Source organism: Sminthopsis crassicaudata, chromosome 1 (genome assembly GCF_048593235.1).
Source record: "Sminthopsis crassicaudata isolate SCR6 chromosome 1, ASM4859323v1, whole genome shotgun sequence".
In the NCBI taxonomy this organism is placed as follows: domain Eukaryota; kingdom Metazoa; phylum Chordata; class Mammalia; order Dasyuromorphia; family Dasyuridae; genus Sminthopsis; species Sminthopsis crassicaudata.
In genome coordinates this window covers 33,182,853-33,204,009 of record NC_133617.1, presented here as the reverse complement: position 1 = coordinate 33,204,009, position 21,157 = coordinate 33,182,853, and the positions used below count along the sequence as shown (strand labels likewise).

Here is a 21,157-nt window from a genome sequence, read left to right as displayed (position 1 = left end):
CTACCACATTGTACTTATACTGGGGCTTGACTCTAACCCTGGGATCCAGCACATTGTACTTAAGAGTGCTGAGACTTGAAATCAGAAAAAACTTGGTTTCAAATTCCACCCATACAAGTTATTTATCTTATCTCAAGCCAAGACCTCAGAAATCTGATTGTTCCTGAAGCTCCTATCTCCAACCGGTGTTGGAAAATCAAAAGAGGAAAGCTTGCTAAAGTACTTGCAAGGATTTAATAGCTACAAACTGTGAACTCGGAGAGGTCAAGCCACCTCGGATTACCTACCCTGAAGAGTAACACTGAGGGAAACTGATTATTTGTAAACACCAAGCTAACAAACTTTGGTCAAGAGACTCAAGAGTTGGAAGAGGCTTCGGAAATGCCACGGGAACAAATCCCCTCGTTTTATGGCAGAAGGAAACGGAGGGGCGAAGTCGCTTGCCCAGAGTCACATTCCTAGCAAGTTACAGAGTTAGGATTTAAACCTAAGTTCACTGAGTCCCAATTATAATCAAGGCCCAATGTATTGAGTATCATCGCTTGGTCATTTCAGTCCTAACCGACTCTTCATGACCTCAGGTGGGGTTTTCTGGGCCAAGACACTGGAAATGCTTTGCCTTTTCCTTCTCAGGGTTAAGTGACTTGCCTAAGGGCACACAACCTGGTAGGAGGATTGAACTCAGGTCTCCCTGAATCCAGGCCAGGTGCTCTATTCCAGCTGCCCCCACAGACGCTCCGGAACAAGAACGGTCATGTTGTGACCTGGATGCACCAGTTATTTGGGATATGCTGCTGAAGTTAGATGGCTTACTTTTTTCCTCCCTCTAAAATCCAGGGATTGGTCCCAGACTTTCCTTTCCAGCCCAGGGCCTGCAATGGGCAGCTGATGCAGTTTAGGAGACACATGTGAGTTTGAAGGGATTTAGGGATGAGGAACTGGGGGCACTGTAATCCAATGACCAAAGATCACAGAATCTTAAAATAATAATAATAATCTCAAAAAAGTAATCGGTTTCTCAGACCAAACGACACCAAACATAAGAACTGCTGTTCAGTCATTTGTGCATGTCTGACTCTTCATGGCTCACACTGAGGTTTTCTTGGCAAAAATCACAGGAGTGATTTTGTCCATTTTTCAAGCTGGGGAAACTGAGGCAGACAGGGGTCACACAGCCAGGAAGGGTTTGAGGATGGATTTGAAACCAGGCCCTCCTGACCCTAGAACCCAGCCTTAGCTGTCCCCCAAATAAGAGTATTTTAATAAGAATGCTCTCAATGTCACACACACCACCACATCCACAAGGCTTGCCTAGGAGGATGCTCAGGTCGGGGAGCTCCTACCAACAGGGCGCAGTGCCAGCTCTGGGGTCAGCATCGTGACCCTCGGCAAGCCACGCCCCCGTCTGCCTCAGTTTCCCCTTTTGTAAAAGCGCTCAATAAGGGAATGACGACCCTCTCCCGTGCCTCTGCCACGAGAACCTCACCACAGTAGTCAGACACGAGTGGACAACAACAAAAATCATATCTAAGTTTTTATTTAATGAGCGGAAATCTACCTCGGTATCCACCCCTCCCCGGTTCTGACAACTCCACTTCTTTTTCCCCAGACAAGCCTCCTATCTCCCAATCAACCAATCCACATTTATTAAGTGCCTACTGGATACCTGACACAGTGCTAGGCTCAGAGAACACCTAAAGAAATCAAGGCAGTCTTGCCCTCAGGGAGTTTACAATCCCAACCTTCTCCAGTAGAAACTGCTCGCCCAGCTCGCTACAGACCGCGTGGATAAGTGGGAGGGTCTCAGAAGCCGCGTCCTCTCTCCTCAACCGCCATGAATCTCTACCGCGCCCCCCCCCACCAACTTTGAATTGGCGGGAGAAGTCCGGATCCAGCCCTTTGCTACGGCGGCCCGAGCAGGCCAATGCTTCTTCAAACGCGAAGGCGGGCCCGCCTAGTCCTTGTCTCTCTCCAAGACAACTCCCCAGAAGGCCGCCTCCCCGGTTCGTTCGCGCCCCGCCCCTCTTCTTTCGTCTGATCTACGAGCTCCTTCGAAAGAACTACCAATCGCCGCCGCGAGCTGCGTTGCCGTAGTAACTCTTGTCCCCACCCCCTCATTCGTCCCACCCCCAGGATGCTTTGCGGCGTCCCAGGCCCCAGCCCCTTTGTGCCATCCGGGTCTCTGGCGCGAGCGGCTTAGTCAGTCAGCGGCGAAGCCTTGGCGGCGGCGGCGGGTACTGGTGAGAGCGGCGGGTGGAGGCGCGGCCCCAGCGGCCGGGACTCTGTGGAACATGGCGGTAAGTGGTGACTCCTCGAGCCGGAGCCGAGCCGGGGGAAGGGAAGGGAAAGGTGCCTCCGCGAGGAGAGAGGTTTGCCCGCCAGGGAGGGAGTGCGCGTAAGTGTGTGAACAAAATGGCGCTGTGGCCTCCTCCAGGCCCCGCCATCATGGCTGCCCGGCGGAGGGTGGGGGAGGCGAGGCGGTGCCGGCTGAGCAGGAAGGGGGGGCCGCTGGGAGTGCCTGCTTCCAGAACTTTCCTAGCGACACCCCGGCGGCCTTCCTGCGGCTCGGAGGGCTCTGGCCTTCTGCCCCTAAGTCTTCGGCGTGGGGGTGGGGAGGAGGAGATGGTTCGGCCGGGGGTGAGGAGGAGGAAGACAGGAAACGGGGACACGGAACCTACTCTGCCTTTTTTTTCTTGGGGGCAAGGGGGCGGTGTTTACATAGGAAATGGGAGAAGAAAGAAGGAAGCGGGGCCTAGTCGGACCCCCACCTTCCCCTCCCGCCCTCTGCCTGCGCAGGAAAGCGCTCCGGGGTACCCATCGGGACCGGCCTTTGCTGCGTGCGTATGTGCTGGGGCCGAGCCAGGCAAACTTGGATGGAGGAACTGGGGTGAGGGGATGTCCCGAGTCTCGGGTGGCCCTGATGGGGCCCGTCGGGCTGATCTGGACCAGACCCTCCGAGGCCCCTCCCTCCTTTCCCTAATATTTACATACAGCTGAAAAAGCCTTTTTATTTATTTATTTTTTTTAAGTAAAAGGTCATCCACTCCAATTCCATCATTCTCCTGGGATTATAGATTTGTGCCTTAAAGGAGCTTTTTTCCTTCTTTTTCATAAAATGTTGAATTCACACTTTTAAGGGCATTTAAAAAGATCACCTATTGCAAGCCCTTTTCATAAGATCGTAGTTTAGAGGTCGTACAGTCTAGTCATAGGAGTTTAGATTTACATCTTAACAATTTGAGACCATCGAATCCTGTTTATTTTCATATGTTTGTATGTAATATGTATTGTATATGTGTAATATACACGTATATTTGCAGCTGGAAGGAACTTTAAAGGTCATTCAGGCTCCTCATTTTCACAGGATCATGGATTTTACATCTGTTAGGGATGTTAGAGGCAACCTAGTCGGCCCCCTTTTCATAAGATTGAAGATTTACTCCTAGAAGGGATTTTAAAAGCTGAACAGTCCAGCTCCTTTTTTTTTTTTTTTTTTTTTTTTTTTTTTTTTTACATATGAAGAAAATGAGATCTAAGATGGTTACGGGGACTTGTTTAAAGACCATGTAGGTAGTAAGCAGCTTATCCCAGATTCCAGTTCTGGTCATCTGAATCCTGGGCTTTTAAACTTGCTGTTGCCTTTTCTGAGATCTGAATTCTGGAAGGTAGGTGAGATATTGTGCCCCTTGTGCCCCTCTCTCACCCTCTTCCCCATATGGCTATATTTTAATCTCTTAAGGCTGACAGACTTGTCTTTCCAATATTATATTATATAATTTGTCCTTATTTTAACTACTGTACTCTAGTTCCTTGAAACTTTTCATAGGACACTACAAATTGATGGATGGCATTATTGCTTGATTATATAATTTGTCAGACAACAATAAAAATGTGTGAGCTTTTTAATGTTCCTTTCTGTTGACAGATATAGGGGGAAATTTCTCCTTTTAAAATGTTTTTGGATAAATTAGCACGTTCTGGCTTTTTGAAGACTTCCCCTAGTAATCTAGTGTAAATTAGCACTGTGCCTGACTTGTAGTATATATTTAAATGTTCTTCAGGTTAAAGCATATATGCCATTAAGATTTATTGCCTTGATTCCCTCCCACTGGAGTCAGGCTGTGTTTTTCCATCAAGTTCTTCTCCCATTCTACCTCCCCACCACCTTCATCCCCCTAGCTTTTCTGGTTATATTATTATGTTGGTTTTTAAAGGAAATTAAGAGTTCTAAATATTGATTAAACTGATTTTATGTGACCAGGAAATTGGTATACTTTTTTAAAATGGCAATTATTACTCAGGACTTAGTTTTTTTGGTTAATAAACATGTTATATGAGTATGTAAGGCTAGATTCTTTATCAGTGATCTAACTTTGAGATCTAACTTTAGAAAGAAGTATGTTAGTCTTAGAGATCTTAGTTCTCTTACTACATGTAAACTTTTTGGTGTATATCTTATAAGAAAGCTGCTATCAATGCAGATTTCTAATAATGAGATGAATCTGACTATGGCTATATTGCTAAAATGACATCAAGCATCAACAATGTGTTTTAATTGTAAGCTATATATATATATATATGAAATTTTCCCCAAATACAAGATAGTTGACCTTTTAAATTAGTAGCTATTTCACAGAGATTTGAAGCTAAGAAAATTTTACTTGCCATTTTAACAAGTTTCTGTTAACTTGGTATATATGTGATTATTTTCTATCTCAGAAGTAAAAAGTTCACATTTTTTATTTTATTTTAAGTATTGATTGATGTCTTACATTCTTTTCACTGTAGGATAAATGAATACCAATACCCCTTCAAGGCTTTGGGGTGCTGTGGGGGCAAGGCAGGGCATACACAACTGGTAATCAATCTTAATCCCAAAGATGCTTCTCCCATCAGTCCATCAATGAAGATTGATCAGAGACCCATAAAAGACCAACCACTTCAATTTATGTATGAGGAAACTGAGACACAAAATAGGTTAAATGATTTGCCCAAGATCTCTAAGATCTTAAACTACTTTTTTTTTTTTTTTTTTTTTGGAGGCTGGGGTTAAGTGACTTGCCCAGGGTCACACAGCTAGGAAGAAATCTAAGAGATCTAAGGTAGTTCTTCAGTTTTGAATCCAGGGCTTCAGACTCTGCATTCATTCAGTGCTTTTTCCATTTTTACCAGCTGCCATTCAGAATAGGTAATAGAGGCTTGAACAAGGGAGACGCATCCTATTTATGTAAGAGTACATCAGCACCCATCAAGATGATTCAGTTCAAACATTTATTAAATGATTGACTTCTCTGTCTTGCAGGATATTACACTCTTAAGATATTTACGAAGATGGGGGAAATGACTTCCTATCCTATTGATCTCTTAAGATGAAATTCAAATTCCTCAGCTTGGTATTAAAGCTTTTGTTCCAGCCTATTTTTCCAGATTTCATATTCTTTACCTTCTACTAAACTACTTCTCTCCCACTAATCCCCATCGCCTCAAATTGGTTGTAGACCCCTTCAATAGGGGATTTCCCCCCCTCCTTTTATCTTACAACTATTTCCTAGGATTCTCAACACTTCCCTTTCCTCAATGACTTTATAGTTTAACTCGGAGACAAAACACAGCTTGATAATAATAGGTATTGTAAAATAATAAACTATAAAGATTGAAATTTAATAAGAAGCAACAGGAGGTGACCCAAAAATAAATTATCTTGTTCCAGATACATCCAAATTAGACAGCTAAAATCATCCTTAGGTTTCTAAAGAATTTTGAATAGAACCTCTTGCTCAGCCAGGTTCTTGATTTTTCAAACCCTACATCAGTAGTTCAAATTCAAATATAAATGGAGGCCACTAAACCATTCATAAGGAGCTATGGAAGTTGCATATTGACTTAGAAAATCACATGATAATATTGTCTATTCTGTTTTTTATTTTACCTATACCATTTTAATCTACTCTGGGCATTGTGTGCTTTTAATATTTCTATCCTATATAATCTAGCCTACCTTGGCTTTCCAATTCCTTTTTCCCCCTTACTACTTGTCTACTTGGTCCCACTTGTTACCTGCCAGATCTCAAAGAAAGTATGTATACCTACGAATATGTAGGTACATAAAACCACATTGTGATCATTCCTTGCCATTTTTAATCTCTCCTTAATTGAGATATAATTCAGAGCCTTCCTTTCCAACATTACTGAAAACACCGGGAGAGAAGAGCCCATTTTAAAAGTAGAAATGAATTTATTCTATACTAGTTTTACTTTGAAATAACTAGCGTTTTTTTTGTTTTTTTGTTTTTTTGTTTTTAAACCAAACTAGTTATTTAGATCATTCTTAATTTTGAACTGAGGCTTTTTACAGTACTGCCAAATACTGTTTGCATGACAAAGTATTTATAAAATTTCATTTATTTGATATTATAACAACAGGTTTTTGTGTTTTTTAATCATTTGTAGACAGTTGTTTCATCAGTGCTAAAAATTAATCTTAATTTGTTTCATTCCTTATGTACCTGACATAGTTTTAATACAATTCTAGGCATGAAATATACTTTCCACAAGTCAGTTAAGTGAATATTTCAAAGCTATAGAATGGTATACTTGATGATCACACAAGGAACCAAAGAAAGTATTGGATTCTGTTTTAAGTTGAATTATTAATGACTCTCTGATTCCATATATTTAATCAGTTATAAATCCAGCTTTTTCATAGGTGCAACATGAGCTAATCATTAAATAGAGGCTGACTTTATGACTTATTAATATAGCAGATCAGATTAAATGGATATTCTCAATGGTTCAAAAACATTGCCTCAACCACTTAGTTTAAAATCTAAATAAATTTTATATCCACTATTTTCCTGGCCTATTAGATTTTGTGGCTCCTTATTCTCTCTAGAATGATGAATGAAGAACATTTACAGAGTGCTAATTATTTGCCAGATACCATATTGGGTATTATGAAAGCAAAGGTAGACCTTAGTTTCAGGGAGCTTCTAATAGGAAAAACAGAGGGTAGGTTGTTCTCCAATATAAATATAATCAATTCTTAGGATTAATCAAAAACAGGGATTTGAACCAGATCTTCCTGACTCACCATTCAAATGGTTCACTGTCTGCTGGCATTCATGACTATACATATAAATAACTACAATGGTCTAGATTTTGTGAATAAAATCAGAAGTTAAGTAGATCACTGATTGCTTTTTATTAACATTCAATCCTGTTGTAAAAATAAATTTAATTCAATGCTCATTGTAGCTATATTCAATCTACCCCATCCCCCATAAACATAAATCCACTTCCCTTGAAGAATTTTTAGTGGAAGATAACTATTTTTAAAAAGCCAGAATGGTTGTATTTATTTTAAATGACATGAAAAGCTTTACATTAATCCTTGTTCCCTGAACATTCAGGCTAGTGACACAGAACGAGATGGAATAGCCACAGAAAAGTCATCTCCAGATAGAGATAAGAAAAAGGAGCAGTCAGATGCCTCCATTTCTCCTAGAGCATCAAAACATCATTATTCAAGATCACGATCAAGGTCAAGAGAAAGAAAACGGAAATCAGGTATGAATATTATGAAAAGCTACTTAATGGTAATTACTATATTCTGTATAGACTACGTAGGAGTTGTCCAGGTTATAATTGATTGATATATTTATACAGATATCACCTTGTACAAAAGTTTAAAATAAAAGTATATTTCACATTTTCTGGCTCCTGGGTGTATAATGTAACTACCCTGATATCAAAGTTTGATATACTTTGTCTTATTTCTAGACAGGAGCTACATAGTTTGGATAGTGTTGCTATTTGCTCCTCCCAAAATTTTCTGCCTCCTTGAAAGTGCCATACGATATTTATTACTTTCCATATTGTAAAATAATTAAGATCTACATAGGGAAAAGAGGGAAATAATCCATTTATAAATGAAATCAGAAGTACTTTGATATTTAAGTCCATAAGCTTGTGGAAGGTTAACTCTTAGGTGTGTATGAGTAGTACATCATGGAAAAAAGCATGAAAAATGAGGTCTACCCAGATAAATTTAACAACTGAAGTTTATCCCCTCTAAATACTAAAACTTCTTGTTAAAATGTTAGGTTTTTTTTAGAAATTTTTTTTCCCAAAAGATTACAAATACTCTGTGTGCTTAATCTTTTCTTTAATGACTTGAAGTTATTAAGAATTTTAGTTTATGGTCGTTCTTAAGAGGTGCTGAAATGTAGTATTATATTACTAAATGGCTTGACTGACCTCTTCTGATTTGCAGTCTAAAATCTATGAACTGGAAAGCTGAGCACCTATTCTTAACAAGAACTGCCTTTACAATAGGGAGAAGGCAAGCTGGTTCTTTGTACTTAAGGGTGTTCAAGCTTGGGATTTGATCTGTGTAGGTATAATGAATGTGTAAACAAATTCAAATCTCATTTTTAAGGAAATCATTTATAAACAGGATCTTTATAGAATTTGTATGTCTTCCTGAACATTTGGCTTATACTAGTGGTGATTTTTTTTTTTTTTTTTTTTTCCCCTCCCCTACAGATAATGAAGGAAGAAAACACAGAAGCCGGAGCAGAAGCAAAGAGGTAATTAACACTTTGTAGAGTATAGGTAATTTTAAAATACTTTTAAAGTTTCTGGTAGAAATGTATGTGTGAAATATATGACCATGATATGGTAAGTACCCAAAACTTTACAAATTTGGAAGGTTAATTGGGTTATGGAATATCATAGAGAAGCATGATTTGGATTCATCATTTTAACAAGAAGATAGTTGTTTATGGGAAAAGTACATTCAGAAACTTAATTTTAATTTGTTGAATTTTTCACAATGAAAATTTCATATGAAGAAATATAATTGGTTCTTTAGGGCTATCGCACAGAGCTTCCATTAACCTGAGGTCCCGAGTCTTCTGATGACTTAACACTGCTCAGGACTTTTAAAGTAACAATCATCTGCCTAGGGATACATTCATTTCATTTTATTTTTTTGGAAAGATAACAAGAGTCCTCTTTTCTCACTTAGTTCAGTTTTTCTAATGGTAGCATTGAACTTGGAAAAAAACTGCTACAGGGTCACAAGAGTAAGTGAGGGGCAGCTGGAAATGTGGCAGTGACAGCAAAGCTTGAGGAAAAAGGCAAGGGGAGTGAGAAGAGGCAGCAGCTGTGTTGCAAAGGAGATAACTGGCTCATCCACCAGAGAAGACATGGAGAGAGCCAACAAGGAACAGCAGAAATAGCAGCCAGAAAGGGAGGAGGAGTCCTTTGGGGGCTGGGTGAGGGACTCCTAAAGCTAAATGTGGGTCAGGGACTTCACCTCCTCCCCTAATGGAAGCTCTGTAAAAATTTTAATTTAGGAGAGTTTTTGTGAAAATGACTATTTTGTTTAGCTCACATGATAACATTTCTATAATAAATCATACTCAGCGTGCTAATGCGCGAAGAGACTGAACTGAAGACGCTGCAGACTCAGATAGCAAAATTATAAGCCTACTTCATGATAAGGTAACTATTAGTCATTCAAACTCCTATTTCCCTTAAATATATCTTAAATCAGTTAAGGGTTTTGATGGGTTTTTTTTTTTTAAATTAGTAATAAAGTTATGTATGGAATACTGAAATAAAGTTTGAAAATTGACCCACTTTTTGAAATCTAATTTGCCATCATACTGCAGAGTCTAAGAAAATTATCTTAAATGTTATTTTAGAGGGGAATTGGCAATTAAAAGTAAAATCCACATGTCACAGATTTCTAACTTTCTTAACAACTGTTATATGATCATTTTCATAAATTACAACATGCATGTTTAGATAAATAGTGGTGGTAATCAAAGTATTTTAGGAAAAAAATGCCAAGTGCAAAGAAATACATTATTGCATGTATTTTACTGCATGGGGTGACATTATATTATCATGGGAAGCACAATGAACTGGGAATTAGGAGGAGCTCTGGGTTCTAACCCCAGCCCTACTGAAACTGAGTGAACTTGGACAAGTCACAGTGTCTTGGGCTAGTTTCCCCTCATCTGCTAAATTAACAGGGCTGAATTAGACTATTTTTAAAATGTATTCCAACTCAAATTTTTTTTTTTTTTAAGTCCAGGATCTTGAATTTGAATAACAGCTGGATCAGAAAGACAAACCTAGATGCCTGTTTCAGGGCCAAGAGAGAATAATACATAGCATTTTTTTATTTTTTTTAAGTAGTGTGGGTGCCAATAAATTGAGTTTTAGCTGAATCTGTGAAAACATCAATGGTATATAGGGTGGTTTGGTTTTATTTATTTTTTTAATATTTTTGAACTGGGGGAAATAATGTGATGGCATTGGGGATCAGATATATTATTCCTATCTTGAATTAAGTAAAAGTGCTTGACATTTTTTACCATAGGTACCTGTACCAAAATAAAAGTCCCAAACTTGTCTGCATATGTCAAGAAGAAAAATGACTGCTTCACAGTTTAGACTCCAATGAAAACATTGGAGACAGTCAGAACTGACCTTATAGAATACTTTGACACTGTAGCTATAAAAAGAAAGACTTTGTGTCTGCTTAAAATAATTGGAGGATGCAAAAAAAAAAAAAATGCTTAGGAAGCTAAGTCTTATTGAAAAGAGTCATCCACTTGAAACTGCATTTCCTAATGCATTTCCTAATCTTCTGAGTGTCTCTAATTAACTATTGTTCATTTCTAACATCACAATTCTGTGGTACTATATTTCCAACAGTTAAAGATATACGCATTTATAAGTAATGTGTGAATCTGGTGTGTATCTAAATAATTGGTTGTATATATTTGAATATGTACATTTATTAGGCCTAGCAGTGATAATTGAAAATGTTTTCACCCTACTATTGAAAAATAATTTTATGGGAGATTACTCTACATTTGGAGGGTTGGGGGTAGGTGGGGAATAATTATAAAAAAGAAAAACAAAAGTAGTAGTATTCACTTGCAACATTGGGTGATGTGAACATAGATAATTATTGACTGAGCCACACTCCTAAGGTTACTAATGTTGCATCACAACATATTTTTATCTTCTGATACCCATACTAACTCTTTTTGTTGCACTATTTTCCTGAAAGAACCAACTTCTTCTTAAAACAGGCAAGAAGACATGAATCCAAAGACAAGTCCTCCAAGAAACATAAATCTGAGGACCATAATGACAAAGAACATTCTTCTGATAAGGGAAGAGAGAGACTAAATTCATCTGAAAATGGTGAGGACAGACACAAACGCAAAGAAAGGAAGTCATCAAGAGGCAGAAGTCATTCAAGATCTAGATCTCGTGAAAGGTAAGCAGTGGTTATATTAATGCTTTATACAGCAGTGGTCAAATAGCTTTTTCCAAAGAGTTATGCATTTTTAAATACTCATTTATCATTTAATCATGTGAGTCCCAAATTATTTCTTCTCCTTTCCCAGATCTCTACCAGGTTTAAAAATATATATATTGGAAATGAAAGCATAGTTAATAATTATTGCAGAAAATTGGCAATTTATGGCCCTAAGGATTCAGGAATAGTCCACAAAACTAGAGTCTATATTAGAGAAGAGAGACTCCTTGGTGCAATGTAATTATTAAAAGCAAAAATTTTTAGCAAGTGCCAACTTTGTGTGAGATTACTTAAAAAATGTAATTTCAGTAGACCTAATCAACCACATTTGTAGAATTATTTTTTAAGCTAAAATACAGAGAAGGCATTTGAAATTTTACTCAAAAGATTTTCTATGTGATTTAAGGGAATTTAGAAGCTAGGTTTATCACTTGGTTTTTCTTAAAAGTACAATAATTTTAGCATTACACATTTAGAAAATGCACAAAGGCTTGTTTTATGCATTTATGGTTTTTGAAACCTCAACTCTAATATTACACATATTTAAAATTTTGTAGAATTTTTTCATTTGAGGTAATAAAATGCATAGACTAAATGGGATCCTAAAGATTTATAAGTGGCTTTGATTGAACAATAAATTTGAATTGTTCTCACTAAAAGAATAGTGCATAACTTTTAAACTACTTGCAATTTAAGCATAAGTGAGTAAAAATACATTCTTTATATTTGGTGTTTCAGGCGTCATCGCAGCAGAAGCAGAGAAAGGAAGAAGTCAAGGTCCAGGAGTCGGGAACGGAAGAAGTCAAGGTCCAGGAGCAGGGAAAGAAAGCGTCGGGTTAGGTCTCGATCAAGGTCAAGGTCAAGACATAGGCATAGAACCAGGAGTAGAAGTAGAACCAGAAGTAGAAGCCGGTATGTATTTATTATATGTCATATTGATTGTTGTGGAGTTTATTTTGTGGGTATTTTTAAGTGACTTACCTAGAGTAAGATAGAAAGTAAATGTTAAGTTTCATTATCTAGAAATAAGATTGGGGGGGGGGGGATAGAATTTTTTTTTAGTTATGAGTGGATTGAATTTAGATAATTTCTGAAGTCCTTTTCGGATTCAAGATTAGAAATCATTATGAAGATGTGTAAAATATGCATGTCTCAAAGAGTTTGTTGGGTTTTTGTGTGAATTTGAGTTGAACTTATGATTTTCATGAGTAGAATTCTTTATTGCATATATAAGAAATAAAACACTCCTAGCGAGCAGGTTATAGATTTCTGTTTGGCCTTGGGCAAGTAACTTCAGTACTCCAGAATCTTCATTTGTTAAGTTAGGAGATTGATTTCTTCCAACGCTGACCCTGGAATCTTCATTTTATTTATAATAGCCAGTTTTCCTTTTTTGCCTAATGCTACTGTTTGATTGACAGGTTTGAGTGTGAACCTCAGTTTTTAGATGAGAAAATTTTATTGGTTACACCTAATTTTTATAAGAGGAGAATCAAGAATGAAGTCCCATTTATATTTTATATTGTTAGAAAATTATATGAATCAGACAGTTGCTGAATGACAGTTTCTATTTTAAAACAGTTTACATGTAAAGTGTTTGTTTTTCTGGGCTTTTAAAAATATGTTGATAAATTAGTACCTAGTAAGACTCCTAAAATTTATTACAGGGAAAGAAAGAAGAGAATTGAAAAACCACGAAGATTTAGCCGAAGTTTAAGTCGAACTCCCAGTCCACCTCCTTTTAGAGGGCGAAACACAGCAATGGATGCACAAGAAGCATTAGCTAGAAGGTATGTTTATCCTCTTTCATCATTTATCTTTTTTCTTAACTTAGCTTTGACGAGCTTGACCTGTTTAAAAAAAAAAAAAAAAAAGGCGTTGATTCTGTTCACTGAATCTTGGGGATCAGAAGTTAAAATACAAAAGATTCCATTTGTAATCATACTTTAAATATTGTGACCTTTCGCAATGCAGAAATATATAGTTTCATTAACTTTTACCTCATATCATAATTTCACTTATTTGTGAAGTTATGAAGATTGGGGTGGTTGCAAGAAACAGCTCCTCCCCTCCCCTTTTTGACTCTTAATTTCCTAGGTTTTCTGTTGATTTGGGGAGGTTTCTGTCCTGGTATTTTGGGGTTTGTTTTTCCGGAAATATCAAGAAGTCCCAGGACTTGGGATTGAGTGTTGGAATGGGCCTTAAATTCTTGAAACTTTCGCTTATGAAACAAGGAAATTTACTCTTGGTTGTAAAAGACACTACATTTCTGCTTCTTAAGAACATAAAATAAGTAGATCAGTATTTGCCCTTTAGTTAGAATTACGTGAAGTGTAATGTTAACTATTTTGAAGGAGGGAATAATTGATTATGATATAGTTGTATGCTATGTCAGTAAATAGAAGCCATTTGTTATTTGCCCTTATAAAACCTTAAATACAACCCTGTTAAAGACAGGGGAAAATGCACATTTTCTTAGATTTTCTTATCTTATGTGTGGTTCCTTGGACAACACACAAGGGAGATGGAGCTATCTCATTCATATCTACAAGGTTAAGTCTTCCCAAAAGACTTAATCATTTGCAACGGCAGGAGAAAAATCACAGCACTTCATATTTGCTATTTTTCCCATATTCTGCGAATTCTACACTAGCTTTTGTTGTTTTTTTCTTTTTAAAATTAAGTTTCTATTTTTTTCCCATTGCAAAAATACAGTTATCACAATGTAACCTGATGTACTGCTGCCCTGTGAACCCAGCCTGGCAGAAACTGTCTCCAGCTGAACAGCAGCAGCAGCAGCAAAGGTGTGAGCTCACCCCTTCCTCATTCCATTCACCTTAGTGAATGGTGTTGATTTCAAAACTTGCAATGGCCATTTTAATGCAAGTAGTATCGTTTATTAAGCAGTTACTCATCCTTTATATAGGTTTGATTTTTTTTCTTATTGAAATTAAAAGCAACAGAATAAGTATTTGTTTTCAAATCCATAAATGAATGTGAGTCAGATGGCAAAAGGTGATGCTCTCAAAATGTGAGAATTTTCTTAGCTTTTCTGTGTTTAAATTTATAGTTAATGTTACATAAAAACAGGTGTGGAATTTTTTCAAAACCCGCCAGTTTGCTCCTCCACAAAACCTTTTTCATTTTCTGATTTTAGGGGAATTTGAGGCTGACACTGGTAGTTCACATTACATTGCCCATTTATGTGATTTAACTACCAATTCTTCATCATAGGAACAATTAAACTGTTCATGGGTTCTTGAAATTTGAAAGAATAACTTAATTGCTGAGGAATTAGCAACAGTATAGGAAATCTTGAAAATTGAAGAATATATCTTTAATAAAATATATTAAAACAGCTTTGCAAATAGCTTCACATACATCTGCTAAAATAAAACATTTTCACTGCCTAATCCTTAGAACTCATAAAAGTGATGGATATTATCTTGTATTTGCTCAGAAAGGTAAAAATTTATTGATTTTATGTAAACTTCAACAACTATTACAGAGCAAATATAAGTTGCCTATTCAACTGAATCAGACAGTAAATTTTTGCCAGCCTACTTCCTTAGCATATTACAGGTAGGTGGGCCTATTGATTTATAGCACTGATCTCTTCAATTGTTACTTTAAAAAATAATAATATTTCAAATGCTGAAAGTGAAGTGCCAGGAATCAAATACTTCCTTCTGCCAATGCAATAATCTGTAATTTTCTTATTCAACTTTGGTGGCCATCATAGAATTCTTTCATTGCAAAACTGTATTCCAGAAATTCAACCCTGCGCCCGTCCCTTCTACTCCCTACCCCACACCCCCAAAAATCCTTTCTTTTTTTTTTTCCTTCCTCTTTATGAAACTTTATTTGTAGAAATCCTTTTGGAATTTGAATTTTCAACAGTGATTGTGGCTTCTCTAGGAAAATACATTATCAAGAAAGAATCATACTTGTTTATTTTTTATGTGCTATATAATAATACTTAAATTTATGTAGGGTGGGGAGGAGTTGTAATGAGTTTTTGTTTTAATTTTTGTCCCAGAACTGTGATTTCACAGGTTTAGAAAATTCATTCCATTGATACATGAAAACATCTAATCTGGGACTTAAGTATATTCTTTTTCTAACAAGTAATCAAATCAAGAATAGCGTAATAATTTTAAAACACATGTCCGAAATTTTCAGATGCTTTGCCTTCTGAATTTTTTCCCTAGGCTATTAATGAACTTAATTTTCAGTCCAGTTTTGGGTTGTGAACGATGAATTATATCTTTTTGACTAAAGGGTCTTAGAATATCGTCTGGTCCTCCACTTTTATAGGAAATTTAGACTCAGAAAGTTGAAATGACTGATCTCACAATAAATTAGTGGCAGAGGGCTCAAACCTAGGTTTCCTCAATTCCTGGGTGCAATGGTTTTCATACCACAAATTTATTATAAATTAAAAGCAATCAAATGAAATGACTGAAACTTTCACTTTTTTGAAAAATCTGCACAAGAGTAACAGAGCCGCTTGCATTAAGATGAATTTGGGAATTGTAACATTCATTATTTCATTGTAACAGTTTGCAAGGCTATAAATAAATGCTTTAAAAGAGTATATTTAAACACATAGTAGTCAGGAGTTATATTTTTACTTGTTCCTCAACTGTCTCTGCTTCCTCTGAAAAACGTTCAGAAAATTCTGAAATCAACATTGTTTTCTACTTACCACTCCTTTAGTTGTTTCTGAATGTGGACAAGTGAGTGTTTTATTTATATGATTAATTTCTTACTAAAACACTGCTAGAATGTGTTTTAGTTTACAGCCATCATATACATTCCAAGTTTAAAAAAAAACAAAACTTTTATCTCTTACATGGACATTAGGACAGACTATCATCACAGAGTTTGCCTTTAGATAGGAAAGATAATTGATAAATATTGTTATATCTACTGAAAGAAATTTTTAAAAGTTTTAAAATGGGCATATTAAAATCCCTTATTTTTTTGTTCTAAAATTTAAATATATTAATGTATATTTTTGAATCTTATTTAGGGGTTCTTTTATCTTACATACTTTGAATTTTTTCTGTTATGAATCATTAGGTTGGAAAGAGCAAAGAAATTGCAAGAACAGAGAGAAAAAGAAATGGTTGAAAAACAGAAACAGCAAGAAATAGTAGCAGGTAAAAACTTTTCCTAACTTGATTAAACCAAACTTTTTACAAGTAATTTGTTATGCCTATTCAGGTTTCTTAGGTATAATGGGGAAATGTATAATTGGAGCACAATGTGATGAAAAATTTTTATGAAAAGTTGGTACTCAAAGAGAACTTAGATTAGATACAGTGGGTGGAATGCTTCATTTCTATTTAAAATATCTGAATTTTGGCTGTGTATCTGTGGTCATTAATAAAGTCACTCCCATTGTCTGGTTTCAGGTTACTCCAGTGAAAATTAGTTAGGATTGATTATTTAGAGTCTACAATATTTTCCCAGCTCTAAATCTATGATTCTAAAACTTTTTGTACTTGCATTATCATGACTTAGAATTTCTTTCATAGTTATATCTTAAGTTGCTTAAGTATGTACTGTTTATAATTTACACACCTTCCCCACATCAAGGGAAAACTTAAAAAGTAACTCTTCACCAGAATTATTGCAGTCTCCTAACTACATCTCACTTCATTCCTAGAGTGAGGCTTCCACTGCCATATTATTCACTCACCATTCAAAGACTCTTCAGTAGCTTCTTATTCTTCTCCAACCTATATTATATAATACTACATTTCATTTCATGTACTCTTTCTGATTAAATTTGCTTTAATCCTACCTCTATTGATGCATATGTCTATAATGTCATGCTCCCTAATAAATTCATCTTTAAAGGCCTTCCTCAATTGCCATTTCTTCCAAGAAGCTTTCCCTAATTTTCCACTAAACTAGAAGTGTTCTTTCCGTTTAACTTCTGTCACATTGTGCTTTTACCTTCCACATACCTATCTATCTATTTAGTACTATCTCCAACTGCCACACTTTTCTCCTTTGGATATCATAATTCTCCTGGTTGAAACTCAAGCCGACATTATCTTATATATTTGAAAATTCCTCCTTTAATGGCCAATTACCATAGCCTTAGTGTTTACTACTGGAGTTTTGATCTTTATGTTTGAAGTCTATTCTCCAATCAAGATTGGGGGGAGTGTGCCAAGTAGGTGTGAGTTTCAGAGTTATTACAATCTTGCTGAAGGATGAGTTACTGAAGACAGTGCTCCTAGTTGGAGACTATTAGTAGATGGGAGATGATATGGCTGCACTGGGGCCCTCAAAACAATTTGCCTCTATATCTATTTAAATTTTTTTTAAAAATTATATATAAAGTTTAAATCATTATGAATGAATTCACAATTTTAAAAATATATATAAGAGCTATGTTACTCTTCAGATTTTAAGCCTTTAGACAACCTGTATCTTAATGTTAATTTATATTTATTCTTCAGCAGCTGCAGCTACTGGTGGGTCTGTCCTCAATGTTGCTGCCCTTCTAGCCTCTGGAACACAAGTAACTCCTCAGATAGCTATGGCAGCTCAAATGGCTGCACTACAGGCCAAAGCATTGGCAGAGACGGGAATAGCAGTACCTAGCTATTATAATCCAGCAGCTGTGAATCCTATGAAATTTGCTGAACAAGAAAAGAAAAGGAAAATGCTTTGGCAAGGCAAAAAAGAAGGGGTAAGCTTCTGTACTTAATGGATCAATGTATCTCTTCTGGCATTTGCTGTTCCAAACACTACAGAATTGGTTGGGGAGGCAAAGGTAGAGTGGCAATGGTGGTTTTATCTTGAAAAAGTTATGTTGGGTTCAACCCACCTTATCTATTTGCCAAGCAACAGTTATTAGCCACTTCATAAAGTAGTGGCTACTGATTCTGGATTATGGAAGTTCACTTCCACATCACATTCCAAGAATAGAACCTTAGAACGGATTTCACACAGTAATAGAGAGGTTTTCCATATTTTAAGCTATATCACAGACTTAAAAACATTGAAAATGTATGTGTTTTAATGTTTCTTACAGGATAAGTCACAATCTGCTGAGATTTGGGAAAAATTGAATTTTGGGAACAAAGACCAAAATGTCAAATTCAGGAAATTAATGGGTATTAAGGTAAGGAGGTGGGTGTGTGGGTGGGTATTTGCATATGCAATGTTAAATTTCTTATCACTTTTATATTCAGGGTAGTAGTTTTCCTATCCTTTGGGATGCTTATCTAGAAATCCTTTTGAAATACTCACCATAAATCTATTAATGACTTCCAAAATCCTAATGTATTTTGAAATCTACACCAGTTAGTATATTCTTTGATTATAATTGAGTTTATGCTTATATTACCTGTGCCAATTAAAACATTTTTCATGATAGTAGTCATGACTATTAACTTCAAAATGTTAACATCTCTAATTTGGGTGAAAATGTATTTAAAGTAACAATTGGCATTCTCCAGTTATATGTAATAGAAAAATATGTATATTCTCATTGCCAGAAAACATTCCTATTCCTCTAAAATATTTAATATTTTCATTTGAAATAAAATGTGAACTTATAGGCCATTAACAATAGTTGAACCATAAAAGATCCAAGGAATGGATTGTATCTAGGTTATATTGTAACACATGTAAAATGTATGGGATTACCTGTCATGGGGGGAGGGAGTGGAGGGAGGGGATAATTTGGAAAAATGAATAAAAAATAAAATAAAATAAAAAAGATCCAAGGAAAACATGTCACTAATAGTTGTAATGTATTGCCACATACTTTGCATTTTTAGAAAAAGCAGTATAAGAATTAATTGTGCAAATGGCTATATTCAAAGTAGAGAGTAGCATGTTTCTAAAGTAGGTCATTTTAATTGTTTTGAAAGCTTGAGTCTGAGTAAATCTGTTTATATGTCTTTGATTTCCAGAGTGAGGATGAAGCTGGTTGTAGTTCAGTTGATGAAGAAAGTTATAAAACCCTGAAGCAACAGGAAGAAGTATTTAGAAATCTGGATGCTCAGTATGAGATGGCAAGATCACAAACCCACACACAAAGAGGAATGGGATTGGGCTTCACATCTTCGATGCGGGGAATGGATGCAGTTTGAAAAAACATGATTTTAAAGTTTGGGACTTTGTGAAATTCTTGTTCTGATGTCAGGTCCTTGTTCACCAAACAGCTAGCATTCTAGCTTGCATGGGTGTTGCATTGACTTTAATTTATTGAAAAATACAATTTTTTTTGTAAATATCAGATCAGTGATACTGGTGTTAGTGTTGTAATCAGGTTAAACCCACTTCCATTAAACTTGACAGAACTATAGAAGGACAATATTTTTTAGTTAACAAGTTCTACTTTTCAAACAAATGTAAAGCTGCAGGTGGGGTAAAATCTCATACATGGATATTTCGTGTCCACTGTCTTGTGTACTTTTGTACTTAACCTTGTACAGTTATTTTCATCTCTTGAAACATGAAAGAAATGTTGTGTAGATGTTATTTAGAAGATCTGGCCATTGGGCACATTAGTCCAGCACAGAAAGCTGGATGGTGATGATAATAAAAGATGTTTTTCTCAAAACTGGTGTTCCTTTTAAGTTCCCTGAAATCCTTTGAATTGGTTCTTTTATGGTTGCTACAGCATTTTGATATAGTTTATAAAAACCAATTAGGAATTCCCTTTAGTAGAACAGTTAGAAATATGCTGTAGGGAATACCATAGTGAGGAAAAATGTAAAACATTTTGGGGGGAAGAGGGGACAACAAGCTGAATTGAAAACTTTCACTGAAACACTACTGTTCTTTGCTGCTTGGGGGGGGCAGGGTGTACAGCATTTGTTAAATACTGTATGTTATTCAGGTAATAGATTAATGCATTATGGGTGTAAGCACTTTTATTACAATAAAGTGCCTTATAACAGAACAGTGTTATGTATGCACTTTGCTTGATCAGCCTGAGTTTGGATCTTTTCATCTCTCTGAGGTATCCAACTTTACAAATTTATAATTGCATTATTAAAGACATACAGATTTTGAAAACCACTTTGTCACTAAATGGAATCGGGCAGAACTCTGAAGTTTGTGATTTTGTATTTTGTTTGTTAAATTGGCAGAACATCACTGTAAAAGGGATCCAAGTAACATGGCCATGGCTTTTGTGGGGGGTTTTGTTTTGGTTTTTTACTTATTAAATCCAGTTCCTTTATGCTTTTTCTCTCCTCATTATACTGCCTGAATGAAATCAATTATTAGGTGCACCTTTACAACAAATTCCAAAAATGTTGCCTATAATGCAAATTTGTGTATGTGTTTAAAATCCATTTTCCTCTTGGCTTTCATGATAACATTAGATATGGCTTCCTTTGGAAAAGATATTAGCCACAGAATGGTAATAAAATAATGCAGCAAAAAGAAAATAGTGTTTTTCTGGTAAAGTGTTAGTGGAATCCCTGGTGATGTGACAGACCTGATAATAATTAAATTTCCATTATTTCAAAACTATAGTCCTAGCTACTTTGACAACTATTTGATAACATACTGAAGATAATGACTTTTTCAGATAAGTCTAAAACCAGAATTGGAAAGGAATAGTGTTGGGTGCACATATATTGAAGTGCTTTCTGTGATTAGAAAGCTGTTTTGTTTGCTTTAAAAATTAGGGGTGGAGTTGCTAGATGGGGCTGTGAATTAGCATACCAGCCTGGAGGACCTAAATTAATCTGGCTGAGACACTGGCCAAGTCACTTAACTCCAACTCCCTATTTCCCCCCACAAAAAAAAAAAGTTTGCTAAAAG

At 36.2% G+C, this 21,157-nt stretch overlaps 2 protein-coding genes across 7 annotated transcripts in view; one reads left to right on the top strand and one right to left on the bottom strand.

Moving 5' to 3' along the window:
- The window catches only part of KNTC1 (kinetochore associated 1), an 88,150-nt gene extending 86,178 nt beyond the window's left edge, over window positions 1-1,972 (bottom strand). Inside the window, exon 1 of the mRNA XM_074298486.1 lies at window positions 1,743-1,972. The gene's annotated coding sequence lies outside the window, so the exon portion shown is untranslated. The remainder of the gene's footprint in view (window positions 1-1,742) is intronic.
- On the top strand, window positions 1,959-19,943 carry RSRC2 (arginine and serine rich coiled-coil 2). 6 transcript variants are annotated; one of them, XM_074298562.1, is made up of 10 exons: window positions 1,959-2,297; window positions 7,410-7,566; window positions 8,545-8,588; window positions 11,115-11,305; window positions 12,086-12,259; window positions 13,015-13,137; window positions 16,433-16,512; window positions 17,827-18,059; window positions 18,405-18,494; window positions 19,291-19,943. In XM_074298562.1, the coding sequence occupies exons 1-10, from the start codon at window positions 2,292-2,294 to the stop codon at window positions 19,468-19,470; spliced, it is 1,278 nt and encodes a 425-aa protein (XP_074154663.1). In that variant the 5' UTR covers window positions 1,959-2,291; the 3' UTR covers window positions 19,471-19,943. The 6 variants fall into 6 exon arrangements, with proteins under 6 accessions (XP_074154663.1, XP_074154641.1, XP_074154619.1 ...); XM_074298540.1 differs by having other exon boundaries at window positions 2,167-2,297; window positions 11,093-11,305; window positions 17,830-18,059; XM_074298518.1 differs by having other exon boundaries at window positions 2,167-2,297; window positions 11,093-11,305.
- The last annotated feature ends 1,214 nt before the right edge of the window (window positions 19,944-21,157 follow it).